Below are 14,101 nucleotides of genomic sequence, written 5' to 3'. Positions count from 1 at the left end.
TTATGAAAAACGGCGTTCCTCTGTAGAGTGTTTTCGCCATTTTTTTTAGGTGATAGAGGGTTGTGTGTGTCGTGCGACCTACAACTGGGTTGGGTTAGCCACAGAAGCACATGTGTAAGTCTGGTACCGGGGCTCTTGAGAGGGCCCTCTCTATTCTGTGTTTTTTCCTTAGTAAAAATCAGATGGCACGTTAGCACATGCGCTGTGTGAAGCTGTTAGACGCATCATGGAGCTGACTATGACTGCGTCATACTCTTTTTTTGTCATTACATCGTATCATGGGTGTGGGGTCGTAAAGGGGTGAACTGGTAATCCTTTTCTCCCCTTCTTTGATGGGCAGGGGTTAAAACCTCCTGTCCTTCAAGGTTCCTGTCACGTTGCTGTTCGGCACGTTACAGGGTAAGAGGGGGGGGGGGGGGGGGAGTTTCCTGGTCCCACGCCCTGGAATATTGGGCGTGTGCACCGCAGAAATTCCCCCGCCATAGAGTACGTCACTGTGCGCGTCTCTGTTGGTAGGACTTCCGTGTGCTGTTCGGGTCCATACAATTTTCATTCAATCAATCACAGTGCAGATTGATTGATTGAATGAAAGTTTTATTAACAGATTGCAGAATGGGTACAATACAGTATGGCTCAATACACACAATTGTTAAGGGGATGCAGACCAGAGAAAGACTTTCGTCTTGTTTACATCAGGGTCCCCCATTTTCAATTCATAATTAATTGTAAGTAAGGGTGCAACTTGCTCTGTGCAATCCATTCTTTGTGGATCTAGCCCTATGTTTTTATTTTACCAAAGTTTTAAAGCATTTTCCATGAGACTGCACTTTGCTGCTATCAAAATCACCTCTGAGTCATGAATAATATTCGGTAGGGCTGAAACGAGTGCTCCAGAGCTTCCATTGTTGACGTTGCAACCAATCAAATTTAACACCCCAAAGAATAGCAATTAGGCCAGAAAATAAGAATTAGCTTGTTGAAATAATAACGTCATTATTCATTATGAATCAAGCTGGCTTTACTGTAAGCAAGATGAGAAATGTGTTAGTTTGTTGCCGTGTTCCTGGCTTAGACCACAGAAGCTATTTTCATTAGGTGTAATTCATGTTTTGGCTTTGATTGGATATGGTTGTTTATTTAGCTTGATCAATGCACACTTGAAGTTCATTTATTACTTTTTATTTATTGTGCTTTTATTGGGCCTCAAATTACCTACTCTTTCTTTTTGTTTATGTTAATCCTAAAGCCACAGAAACAATTATGTTAATTATTTAAGATTTCATGTAAAGGTCTACACTGACAATGGCCTTATTTCTTTTTCCTTTTCATGAGCAACCTTTTTCACTTTGATTAGACCTGTATAAAGATGCTATTTTGTTGTGGATTAGCCTGCTGCTGTCAACAAATATAGTTTTTATTTCATATATATTTACTTTGTGGCGTAGGCTGCACGGGATATTTTATTTTCATTATGCCTATGATGCAGTTTCATTCTGATAGACTAAGCCTTTATGGGGCCTTAAGCTGCATTTAATTTGGGGACCCGCTACAAGGCCACACCAACATCATGTGTGTTCTCTCTCTCTGTCTCTCTCTCTCTCTCTCTCTCTCTCTCTCTCTCTCTCTCTCTCTCTCTCTCTCTCTCTCTCTCTCTCTCTCTCTCTCTCTTCTCTCTCCCTCTCCTTCTCTCTCTCTCTCTCTCTCTCTCTCTCTCTCTCTCTCTCTCTCTCTCTCTCTCTCTCTCTCTCTCTCTCTCTCTCTCTCTCTCTCTCTCTCTCTCTCTCTCTCTCTATATATATATATATATCTTTCCCTCCCTCTCTCTATCTCTCCCTTTCTCTCCCTCACTCTCCTTTGCAACTTTGCATCAATTCCTTTGGATAAATTCACATAGATAGTAAAGAACAGAACAGTAACCGGGGGAGAAAAACCTTGAGGAAAAGTCAGATTTATTCATTGTCAATAGCATGTCAATAGCATAATAATTACAATAATAAAGAAAGTACATCATGTCGTTGTGAAGCTGTGAATATTCAATGATAGTTGGTGCTGAGGCTTGGAAGCCATGATATCCATGCTACTCAACACAGTGGCGAGATAAAGCAAGAAGAAAAAGTGATTCAGATATATTATTTCATTGCTGAAAGTGAGCACTTTTAACTGTAGACCACACATGTTTATGTATGTGGCTTGGATGCTGGCTTGAGCATTTTGCACCACTTTATTCCTCATAAATTTTTTATGTCTGCTGTTCTCAGTTCAAAATGGAATCTATGCTGCCTTCCTTCCTGACCAGGACTGACCTGAAAAAAAGAGCCATTCATATAAATGCAACTAACCCGGTTAGACAAAGCTCGAACAAGAAGAGAAAATAAAGTGAAAATGAACGGGTTGAAAACTATAATTATTTTAGTTATTAAAACTTTGATTCATGGGGAATATCGGCAATTTTGGACCTATGTAGCCTATAATCTTTTTTTACTTTAAGATTTCTCTCTCACTAATCAATCACGTTGATTTCCACTGAGAACGCCGTTATCTGTAACAGCTGTGGTTTAAATTATGATATTGAAGTGACTCACTACTCTAAAGTAGTTTCTGTAATTTCTTCTGGGAAATCTATTAATGCCCTTGGTCCTTTCGTGTTGCCCTGTTTGAAATCATTGGTGCGCTAATCAATCAATCATGGAAGCATGCTGTTTAAACCACAATATGTCACGGGTAGCAAAGTAATCTGTGGCAAATGACGTGGTCGGTAAGTGAGAGACAGGTTATAAACCTTCCCTTCAAGGCATGCAGCCATAAGGGATTCTAATCGTGTTTGAGTGTTTAGAATCTCTTAATCCGATGCGCCAGATGGCAAATCCAGCTGCATCGCAAGGTAAAGAATCTCTTAAACCATGGCATGTCTCTTCATAAAACAAATCAGAAACAGTCGTATCATGGCCGACATTTAACCTGGGTGGTCACGGATAGCACAGTGACCAGGTGGTTAGAGAGACAGCTCTGTAACCGGAAGATCACAGGTTCGATCCCAACAACAGCCAACACTGTCCCTCCCCATCGAAGTGTCCTTGAGCAAGGCACTGAACTACCTGCTCCAGTGGCACTAATGGATGACTATTTGCTCTGACCCCTCTGGAGAAATACCTACATATATGTGAAATAAAAATACATTCTTAATTACAGAATATGTAATATGATTGCATGTATTATATCCCTACATTTTAAATAAAAAAATGATTGATCGAGGCCTATTATCAATATATATTTTTATGATATACTATATATCATGTGACTCATTAAGTTTGGTTCTTATAACGCAGTCATGAATGGCTACTCCTTAGATGTACGTCTCAAGTGAAAGTGTTCCCACATGTCCTGACCTACGGCTCTCGCACATAGTCCTAGATCAGCGGTTCTCAAACTACGGGTTGCGACCCAAAGTGGGGTCATGGGTAGGTGACAGTGGGGTCGCGCATTGGCATGTAAAGAAAAATAATAATCTATAATTTTTATTTTTAATTCTTTTTTTTTATGTTCTGGCAACATATTTTGGCTAAATATGCCTCGTTTTATAAATGTGTATTGATAACATAGTTCTGTGTTAACACATTCGGGGCCATTTGGATCCGTCTAATCTCACTCTATACGGCCAGCATATCAAAACAAACTTTCATTGTGCGTGAGGCTGTTTGTAGAGCTAAATCTATACTTTATATTATTGCTATCTGTCCATTCTCATTGTCAATTGACACTATAAACCGTCCCTTCAATATGCCTTAAATAAAAAAAAAAATCATCAATACGTTCCCATTTTATAGTATCGTGAATATGAACATTATAGCAGAATGTTCTGGGGTATTTCCTGGAACGTGAGATAAAGGGTGCTAAGCTAATAACGTTAAATCGAATGGCGTTTAGGCTATAGACAAGCTAGAGCTAAAACTCTAAATGCATATTGTTGGTATCATGGTCCACCATGAATGCATGAAAGGGGGGGGGGGGGCGGGGGACGTCGTTTCTGATTTTTGATTACCAATAACGGCATTAGCCTCAGTAGCCTTATTCGCTGATCGGCTGGTTGGGTATGATAACAAGGCCTGATCAGCATGTAATTTACGTGAAAAAGCTCTTACCTGTGGCCGGTTGGATCCCAAAAGGATTTCCCAGTTATCGATCGCCATCTGGTAGATCCATATGTCCATTGGCTGATGATATATTCCTTTACTGCATACTGACTTCAGCGTCCCAAAAACTATTCCAGGCCATCGGCTATGCATAGCTTTAGGCTAACAGAAAAGCCCATTCATACAAAAAAAAAATTAAAACACCGGTCTGTAACAGGGAACACTGCATTATCGAGACAGCGCCCCTACGAGGATCTGGCCGGTAATGCACTTTTCCGAATTCCAAGAGTAGGGTAAATCTGCAGTGCCGCTCGGTGACATTGAGTAGGATATTACCAAAACCAAGCCAAAACAACCTTACCACGTATATATACATGGTTGGCCGTCAAGCGTTGGATCCGAAACACGTATATTTACGTGGTTGGCCCAGAATGTGTTAATGTTCTAATAAATATGCATGATCAAGTTCAACAATGTTGACAGAATTGGCTATGGGGCGACAATAATATATGTAGGAGGCATGAAATTCCACCTTTAGCCTTTGGCTTGTTTATTCATTCATAGTGATTCACAGCAGCACAGCACATGGGCACTCCTCTCCGTGAGAGGCAGATGTGGTAAGAAGATAGAGAGGGAGGGAACAAAGGCTTAAATACTCCCAACCTGGCGTAGACAGTAGAAGCTCCGCCTATAGCGCCCTCCAGTGGACACAGATATATATGCAGTCATGGGAGCAGAAGAGTACAGTTACAGTTAGTTACAACCCTACATACAACCTCTAAATTCAACAAACAACGTGTGCTTTTATTTTGATATTCCTTAATTCCACATGGAAATTACGCAATACATTAAGTGTGGGGTCGCCAAAAAATATCCAAAATAAAATGGGGTTGTGGTATAAAAAAGTTTGAGAACCCCTGTCCTAGATTATTGACATATAACGTTATTAGATATCACATACTGTAGGTCATTTAACACACATACTGTATAGAATTAATTGAACCGTTGCACCTGAAGAATCAGTCCGTTTTCGAAAAGTTTTGGATGTATTTGCAGTTGTGAAGTCAATCTAAATCACGTTGGAGTGTGAATGTGATACATCACAAGAAACGACTCAACCCCGACCGTCTTTACCTATGACTGAACACGACACTACGACACGATAATAAAGTCTGAAAACGTTGTCCCTCTGAAAACTTAAAACCGTCTTATGTGGCTCCTCGCCTGAGATAGTCAAATGATTGATTACTCCTCACGAATGCTCACCTTATAATGCGTATAGAGTAGGGCTGTCTCCGACTAAGGATTTGGATAGTCGACTATGATTGGACGAAATTTGCCGATAGTTGACTATTAGTCGTCTATAAAAAAAAATAAAGTATAATATTATTTTTTATTAAAAAAAAATATATATATATTTTATCATCCCATTTGGGCTGTGGGGGTGCTTAATGTCTGAAGGAGTCGACTGAAGGCGTCTTGTCCTCTGCAAACGCATGCAATTGGTCCACTGATGGATACATCTTGATATTTGTCTAGTCTAGTGTGTTCATTAGATGGGTGAAATCCTCTTTCAGTGCCTCTGTGCCTGTTTTCTTAGGCAGTTAGCCTCTGGTATGTGTGCCATTAGCGTTAGCCACGCTTCTAGGCCTCTTTTCTTTTGGAAAGAATGATTAAAAAAAATTATGAATTTAAAAAAAAAATTGTATTCGACTAAGAGGTTGGCAGTCGACTACGGCTCCTTTCTACCGATTATTCGACTACTAGGGGTCAGCCCTAGTATAGAGACATACAGTGTATGTGTTAATTGAAAGTGTTCCCAAGCTGTGTCTCTGCCCCCCCCCCAGATGGTGTTGTCTGACGACCTGCAGAGCGTGGTGGGGGTGATGCTCCAGATGGCCCGCTTCCTGGTGGAAATGATGAACAAGCTGCTGCCCACCATCGACCGTCTGCAGAGCTACCTGTACTCCATCAAGGACCTTAACCTGCCGGCCAGCACGGAGTTCCGCAAGGTGAGTCATTTGTTTTTTTGTCGCGAATAGAGTATATTGTAATAGATTACCGTCTATATACACTTCAAGTTCAGTGGAAGGGGGGGGGTAATCGGAAGGACACGGGTGCGACTTCGCTCCGGGTGGCGTGAGGGAGAAAGTGTCATGATGTCATGAGTTTCAGTAAAACACAATCCTAAAACCTCATCCAATTGACCTTGATCTCAAGCCCCATCCTCCTTTCTTCAACTGTTCTGATTGGAGGATCAAACTTTGTTTGTCCGAGGGAAGCAACTGTTGCGATTGGAGGATCAAGAAGAGAGGGTGGGGCTTGAGATAGGACAATTTACCTCAGAGTGTCTGTTTTTGGACATGTTTCTGAATGAAACAGTGTGTATGGGTGGGACTTGATTTGAACATCAACCCAAGATGATGACAAAACAAAAGGTGATGTTGACGTTAGCCGTCACTTCACTGTTGCGGACAAATAGGAAGAAAGTGGGATTCTTTTGTAAAATGGACCCAATTTTTTATGTACACCCCCCTTTAACCGTATTTCAGGAATTAAAATAATATAACACATTTGTAAGTTTGGCAGCATTTGTTGCATGTATTGGTGCATATAGCTCTCCATTCAAGGACATGGACAAAAAAATATGTTGTTTTTGACTCCATAAGGGTTTTTCCAAGTTGTCTCCTAACCTACTGCCTTGTTCCGTCTGTTGTCTGAGCCAGGTCATGAAGGGCCAGTCCCAACACATGTCTAGCAAGGCCACCTTCACCACACTGTCCCGGGCCATGTGCAGCAACGGCATCATCGCTCTCTTTGGCATCGCCAAGCTGCCCATGGCGTCAGTGTCAGACCCCTCCTCGCCCAGCGGCCAGGAGAAAGAGGAGATGATCGACAAGTTCAAGATCCCGCGTACCGCCAGTATGTTCCTTCTTCACTTGTTATGGAGGGGGGGAAACAATAGCAGAAATCTTCCATGAAGTAAATGTAGAAAATACCCTATTAGAGTAGTATTCTTGTTAAAGGTCCACTGTAAAGGTATTTGGTGTTGATAGTCCTTTTAGAACATATTGTGTACAGTGCTCTTTGATAGTCCTTTTAGAACATATTGTGTACAGTGCTCTTTGATAGTCCTTTTAGAACATATTGTCTACGGTGCTCTTTGATAGTCCTTTTAGAACATATTGTGTACGGTGCTCTTTTATAGTCCTTTTAGAACATATTGTGTACGGTGCTCTTTGATAGTCCTTTTAGAACATATTGTGTACGGTGCTCTTTTATAGTCCTTTTAGAACATATTGTGTACAGTGCTCTTTTATAGTCATTTTAGAACATATTGTGTACGGTGCTCTTTGATAGTCCTTTTAGAACATATTGTGTACGGTGCTCTTTTATAGTCATTTTAGAACATATTGTGTACGGTGCTCTTTGATAGTCCTTTTAGAACATATTGTCTATGGTGCTCTGTGATAATACTTTTATAACACATTGTGTATGGTGTTCTTTGATAGTCCTTTTAGAACATATTGTGTACGGTGCTCTTTGATAGTCCTTTTAGAACATATTGTGTACGGTGCTCTTTGATAGTCCTTTTAGAACATATTGTGTATGGTGCTCTTTGATAGTACTTGTAGAACACATTGTCTATGGTGCTCTGTGATAATACTTTTATAACACATTGTGTATGGTGCTCTGTGATAGTACTTTTAGAACACATTGTGTATGATGTATTCAATGTTTGGGAGCTTTGAAAATCCTCACTGATCTACTGTATATGTGGGTATGTTAAAACCATTAATTCATTCAATCTTTATTTCAACTTGAGAATCCATTGAGGGCAAGCCCTCATTTTCAGTGACGTTGAGCGTATATACATAATTAATACATAGAAATGCAATAAATGTACAAAAATGCAAATATAACAGAGTAATTTATAATAAAACACAAGATAACTGTCCCCTATCATTGGGTTGGTGGTAAATGGGTCGGTGGTAAATGGGTCGGTGGTCCGTTCAGGACGGAACGTCTGATGGTTCTCCACCTCTTGTGGCTCTTCCCCCAGGTCCCTTCTGCATGAACATGTACCTAGACATGGTCAACACCACCGGAGGGGCCATAGCCTGGGCCTTCCTCAAACCCATGCTGATGGGGCACATCCTGTACACCCCCGACACGCCTCTCACCAGGACCATCATGCAGAAGGTACCGGAGAGTAGACAGACACACATACACACACTCACACACACATGCGTAAACACTGTACCAGACCCTTGAAAAGACATCACACATGCGAGTAGACAGACAGACATATAATGCACACGCATGCACTGTATGTGTAAACACACACACACACACACACACACACACACACACACACACACACACACACACACACACACACACACACACACACACACACACACACACACACACACACACACACTGTACCACATCCTGGAACAGACATCACATATGCACAGACACATGCAGCATGCACATACGCAATTGTACTCAAAAGCGATGGCCATACTGTAGGAATCACACATGTACACAGGATAATCAACATGTGCACACATACTCAACCATTCTCACTCTCTCTCTCTCTATCTCTTTATCTCTTTCTCTGTCCACACTTTCTCTCTCTCCCTCACACACATACTATATATACACACACACACACACACACACACACACACACACACACACACACACACACACACACACACACACACACAAAATTACAAACATCACAAAACAAACTATTAACTAATCAGACTACTGCTTGACCTTACTCCTAGAACCCACCTCACCCCTGCCCACTTTGACAACCTAGGATGGCTTAGAGTAGATGGCAGAGTACAGCAACTTGCAATGGGCCTGGTCTACAAGATACACTACACGGCCAAGGTACCCATGTACATGTCAAAATACTTCCCAAATGTCAGTGAATACCACGATCACAACACCAGAGGGAGCTCCACAAATCATGTTAAACCCAGATTCGGCTCAAACAAGGGACTAAACACGTTTCGCAATTATGCCACATCAATGTGGAACGCCCTACCCAAAGCTGTAAAGGAATGTGAATCACTACCCACTTTCAAAACCACTCTCAAAGAACACCTAAGGGAGACTGCAATTCGAAAATTGGCCCCTGTAAATGTCCTAACCCAACCCTCTCCAATGTACAGTAAATGACCAAGTATGGTTTTGTCAATATTCCAATGTACAGTTTTGCTTGTACAGTTGTACAGTGTTCCCCACCCACCCCTCCTACCCAACCCCCCCCCCCCCCCACCCCCCCACCCACCCAACCACCTCCAATGTACAGCCCCCCCCCCCACCCACCCAGCCCCCCCCCCCACCCAACCTCCCCCAATGTACAGTTTTTACGTCAAATGTATATACTCTCTTTTCTGGACTCTTTTTGTATCACAAACAGTACTGTATTTGCAAATCTGGTATGTCATACATGTATAGATGTAGCAGTACTGTCTATCTGTATGTCATGTATGTCATATATGTCCTGATGAATTGAAACTGGGGGACCCTGATGTAAACAAGACGAAAGTCTTTCTCTGGTCTGCATCCCCTTAACAATTGTGTATATTGAGCTGTACTGTATTGTACCCATTCTGCAATCTGTTAATAAAGTTTTCAATCAATCAATCAATTCAATCAATCAATCAATCACACACACACACACACACACGCAGGCACGTGCACACACACACACACACTCACACACACACACACACACACACACACACACACACACACACACACACACACACACACACACACACACACACACACACACACACACACACACACAATACAATACAATACAATTTTGGGGTGTGACTCATTGAAGAAGCAATCTGCATGTACTGTAAATGTAAGTTCTGACTCCTTTGGGCTGGATTGTGCTGATGGCAAGGAAAATCTCTCTCTCTCTCTCTCTCTCTCACACACACACACACACACACACACACACACACACACACACACACACACACACACACACACACACACACACACACACACACACACACACACACACACACACACCTCTCTCTCTCTCTCTCTCTCTCTCTCTCTCTCACACACACATAACAGACCCCAGACCAGTCATTTCTCATCATGTTCTGACCTCCCTTCTCCTCCCAGTCCAACGCCACCCTGGAGGAGTTCGCCAACCTGCGGAAGTACTCCGAGGACTGGATCGACTCCTCCAGCTACATTGTGAAGTCTGCCAAGATCCTCAGCAGCACGCTGCCCATGCTGCAGGTACAGTGTGGTGCTGACTCAGCAGAGCCCACATCAATACTGTCCTCCGTCTTCCCCCCTGCCCCACTGTTCTCTGTTGTCTCGCCTTTTTTATACCTGCCAATCAACTATCTCCCTTTCTTCTGTCAAATGTACTGGCGGGGGGGGGGGCTGGCCTTGGCAGTGTCTTTGATGACTGAATGTTGATGTTGTGCAACGTCTCTCCCTTCCCACCGTTACCCCAACCCCACCCCGTCCCCTTAACAGAATTCCCTGGGCAATTCCTTTGTGGAGAATTTCATTCAGATGCAGACGGACATCGATGTTTCCAACATGAAGGAGACACTCAGCAGCTTCTGTGAGTGCTTGCATTTGAAGCTCCTACTTTAAAAAAGCTGCACGTATACCCAGGGGCTCACACCCTCATATCCCTTTGCTCTCTTTCTTTTTAATGTAAGAATGTCCTGCACATATATAAAGGAAGGTATATAAAGAATCTCGGTCTGCGTGCATCTGTATGTATGTCCATCCTTTGCATATGTCGAGGAACCGTCCGATCCGATCGACTCCACACTTGGCATGTGTATCGCAGAGGACCCAAGGGAGTGCAGTGTCGAGTGTGAAGTCGATCAAACGAGCGGTTCTTGAGAACGCTGCAAGCAGCCATATAGTGGTTCTCTAGAACGCAGCACTTCCGGTGCCGGTGGTCAAGCAATCGGCATGCCCTGAGCGAGCACTGCACTAGTATAATATAAAACGGCTTCTAAAGGACTTGCGGTACTGCGGTACTCTTTTCAAGCCGGCTTGGCTTTTTCACTTGGAAGTTGTACTATAGGGTACGATATCTAAACAAAGTTGGAAAGAGTTTAATTTGATGTTTTCATTTCAGTAGGCAAGAAAAAGTCAAACATTGGAAATAAGTTTTAGACTTAAATATCTCGCCAAAGTATTTGACAAATTATTAAAGGGGAACTATTTTACTATTTCTTTCACTATTTGGGCACTTTTACACAATTCCTGTGAGTCTATGGAACACCTCTGTACGTTTTCTTTCAAAAAAATGCATTGTTTTGTATTTCTAATCAAGTACTCAAAAACAGCATTCTTCTACCTCAAGATCTTAAGCCGTTTTTAGGCTGGGCTCCAACCACTGTGTGGCTTGGTGCCAACTGCCACATCAACTGCCACATTATTATGCAGCTGAGAAATCTCTGACATCACAGATATGCACATTTTCAGATGACTCAGTTCAGTGAGGGTGAATATTGTGAGAGGAGAATTGGAAGAATGCGCCAATATGAGAATTAGAGACATAGATCCTATTAATATAAGTCCACATAGCTAGGAAACAATGCTAAACACTGAAAAAGGCCATTTATAAGATAGTTCCCCTTTAATAACTACACTTTCGATTTGGAGCACATTTCAGTTTTGTCAAATGGTAGCTAAACCTATTGCTTGGTTGGGACGGAGGTCTTGTGCTATGCAGGCTACAACTGGCACAGAAAACCGAAAACACTGTATCTAATATCCGCTCATAAAGTCTAATTCAAGTTCAAGTTCAAGTTTGTTTATTATTTGTCACAATAAAATACAGAATACTTTACGATGAAATGCTTGTTTCTCTATGAGCGCCTGAGAGTGTGCTTCATACAGTAAAAAAAGTAAGTAAAAAAGTAGTTAAGAAGTAGGTAAAAATAAGTAAAGGAATGTTCAATATACATACAATATACAATACAGAGTAAAATGGGTAACAGTGAGGTACAATGCAGAAATGAGGTACACAAATTAGGGTAAGGTGCAAATGAGGTATGAATGTAGTGCAAATCTCTTTAATAATAGATGCATATAATTTTTTATATTACATTTATATTTATTAATATAATTAAATTCACTACCTGTCGTGTCTTGTTGCAGCTAACATGACCGTCATGCTGGAGAAGAACAAGCACATCCTCAAGCAGATCACCACCTTGTCCAACCTGATGGTCAACATCTCCACCTGCATCAAGTTTGACCGCTACCGTGGTTACGACTCCGACGACGAGCTCAACGCCGAAGCTCAGGATCTCGCCAAGAATCGTAACCTCTTTGCAAGTGAGTGGACACTGCTTAAGATCACGTTGACTGACACTTTAAATACAATATACCAACAAGTAAGCAAAATGTTAGTTTGCTTTTTCTCCATATTACCATATCAAGACATTTCATTTAAATGAACGGAAGGCTTGTCAATCACTCAGTGTACATTACGGGCTATGAAGTGTAAAAGGTAGATCCTGCCTCCCTGCTCCAAATGTTATTGGATTTAACCACAAAGGTCCAAGTTTCAGTCGTGAAGGATTGTTGGCAGGATTAAATATCTCTTAATCTGTGAACGATCTGTCAAAACAGATCTGACAGAGACGTACACATTACCGGCACTGTCCTAGGAACAGATGCTCCAAAATGTACAGACTGACACATTTAGTCTCTGTATCTGTGTCTCAGGTGTCATCTTCAAGCTTCCCAAAGACCAGAAGAAACAGAACTCATCCAGGAAAGGTAGGGACACCTCGTCCTCATTCTCGTCCTCCACCGTCTCCCTGCCTCCCAAAGTCAGCTACACCATCCGCATGCACATGGACAATGTCATGCGCACAGATCGGGTGCGCAACCCGTACTTTGTGAAGCAGACGCACATCTCGGCCAGGCAGACACTGCGCTACAACCGAGGCTTCATCTACCTGCAGGAGACCATCGAACGGGCCATCATCGAGACCCAGACTGGACACAAGGTCTCAGAGCCGGCTGTCCAGCTGCAGCCCTTCCCATACCCCTGCCATCTCCGTGACGAGTGAGTGGACCTCTACACATGCACATGGAACACACACACGCGTGCGCGCACACACACACACGCACACACACACACACACACACACACACACACACACACACACACACACACACACACACACACACACACACACACACACACACACATATATACACATCCATATATATACACATCCATATACATATCTATATCCATATACACATCCATATACACATAACCACATCCATATACTGTACAGATACACATCTATACATATACTATACACATGTTGCCCCAACATGCCCCAACATGTTCAACACTCTTTCAACTCCCAAGGACATCCATGAAACTATAATCAAAAGGTCAAATAACATAACTTAAATAACCCTAAATTCCTAACTTTCCTAACAAAACAAAATGGAAACAAATACAAAATCTAACCTGACTTCTAAATATACATGCTATTGCTGCTACTTGACAATTTGAAGTAATAAACAAGGTTAGATACAATTACAAGACAGGTTATTTACATTTGTTTAAAGAGAAAAATACATAACCTATACTACCGCTGTAACCTTTCAGCACAGGTCACTTAATACAACAAAATTACACAAATCATAGCAGATCGTTGGGAGTGGAGGAGCGAGAGAAAGATGACTTGATAGCTGGAGTTTAAATCTGCTGGCTGGACCAATCAGCTCCTCTGTGAATCAGTCTTCCAGCCAATCAGAGGAACCCCACCTGCAGTTCATCGCTCCCCCACACTCACAAACTAATTGCTCACACTGGAAAGGAAGAGGAGCAGGTTAACTGACGCAACACATTTTCCACAATAAATCACCCAAGGGTCATAACACCTCCCCAGCGGGAAAAAATCTAACATTTT

At 42.1% G+C, this 14,101-nt stretch overlaps 1 protein-coding gene across 1 annotated transcript in view; it reads left to right on the top strand.

The window, feature by feature from the left end:
• The window catches only part of abca12 (ATP-binding cassette, sub-family A (ABC1), member 12), a gene marked incomplete at its 5' end in the record, with an annotated part of 176,822 nt that overhangs the window by 22,362 nt on the left and 140,359 nt on the right, over positions 1-14,101 (top strand). The window contains 7 exons of the mRNA XM_084311411.1: positions 5,978-6,142; positions 6,857-7,052; positions 8,194-8,333; positions 10,302-10,421; positions 10,668-10,758; positions 12,318-12,497; positions 12,891-13,236. Of these exons, the coding sequence (XP_084167537.1) occupies positions 5,978-6,142; positions 6,857-7,052; positions 8,194-8,333; positions 10,302-10,421; positions 10,668-10,758; positions 12,318-12,497; positions 12,891-13,236 (1,238 nt within the window). The remainder of the gene's footprint in view (positions 1-5,977; positions 6,143-6,856; positions 7,053-8,193; positions 8,334-10,301; positions 10,422-10,667; positions 10,759-12,317; positions 12,498-12,890; positions 13,237-14,101) is intronic.

Source organism: Notolepis coatsorum (genome assembly GCF_963971535.1).
Source record: "Notolepis coatsorum genome assembly, chromosome: 3".
Taxonomy (NCBI): Eukaryota; Metazoa; Chordata; class Actinopteri; order Aulopiformes; family Paralepididae; genus Notolepis; species Notolepis coatsorum.
The sequence above is the reverse complement of the archived record's forward strand: the minus strand, read 5'-3'. Positions and strand labels throughout refer to the sequence as shown.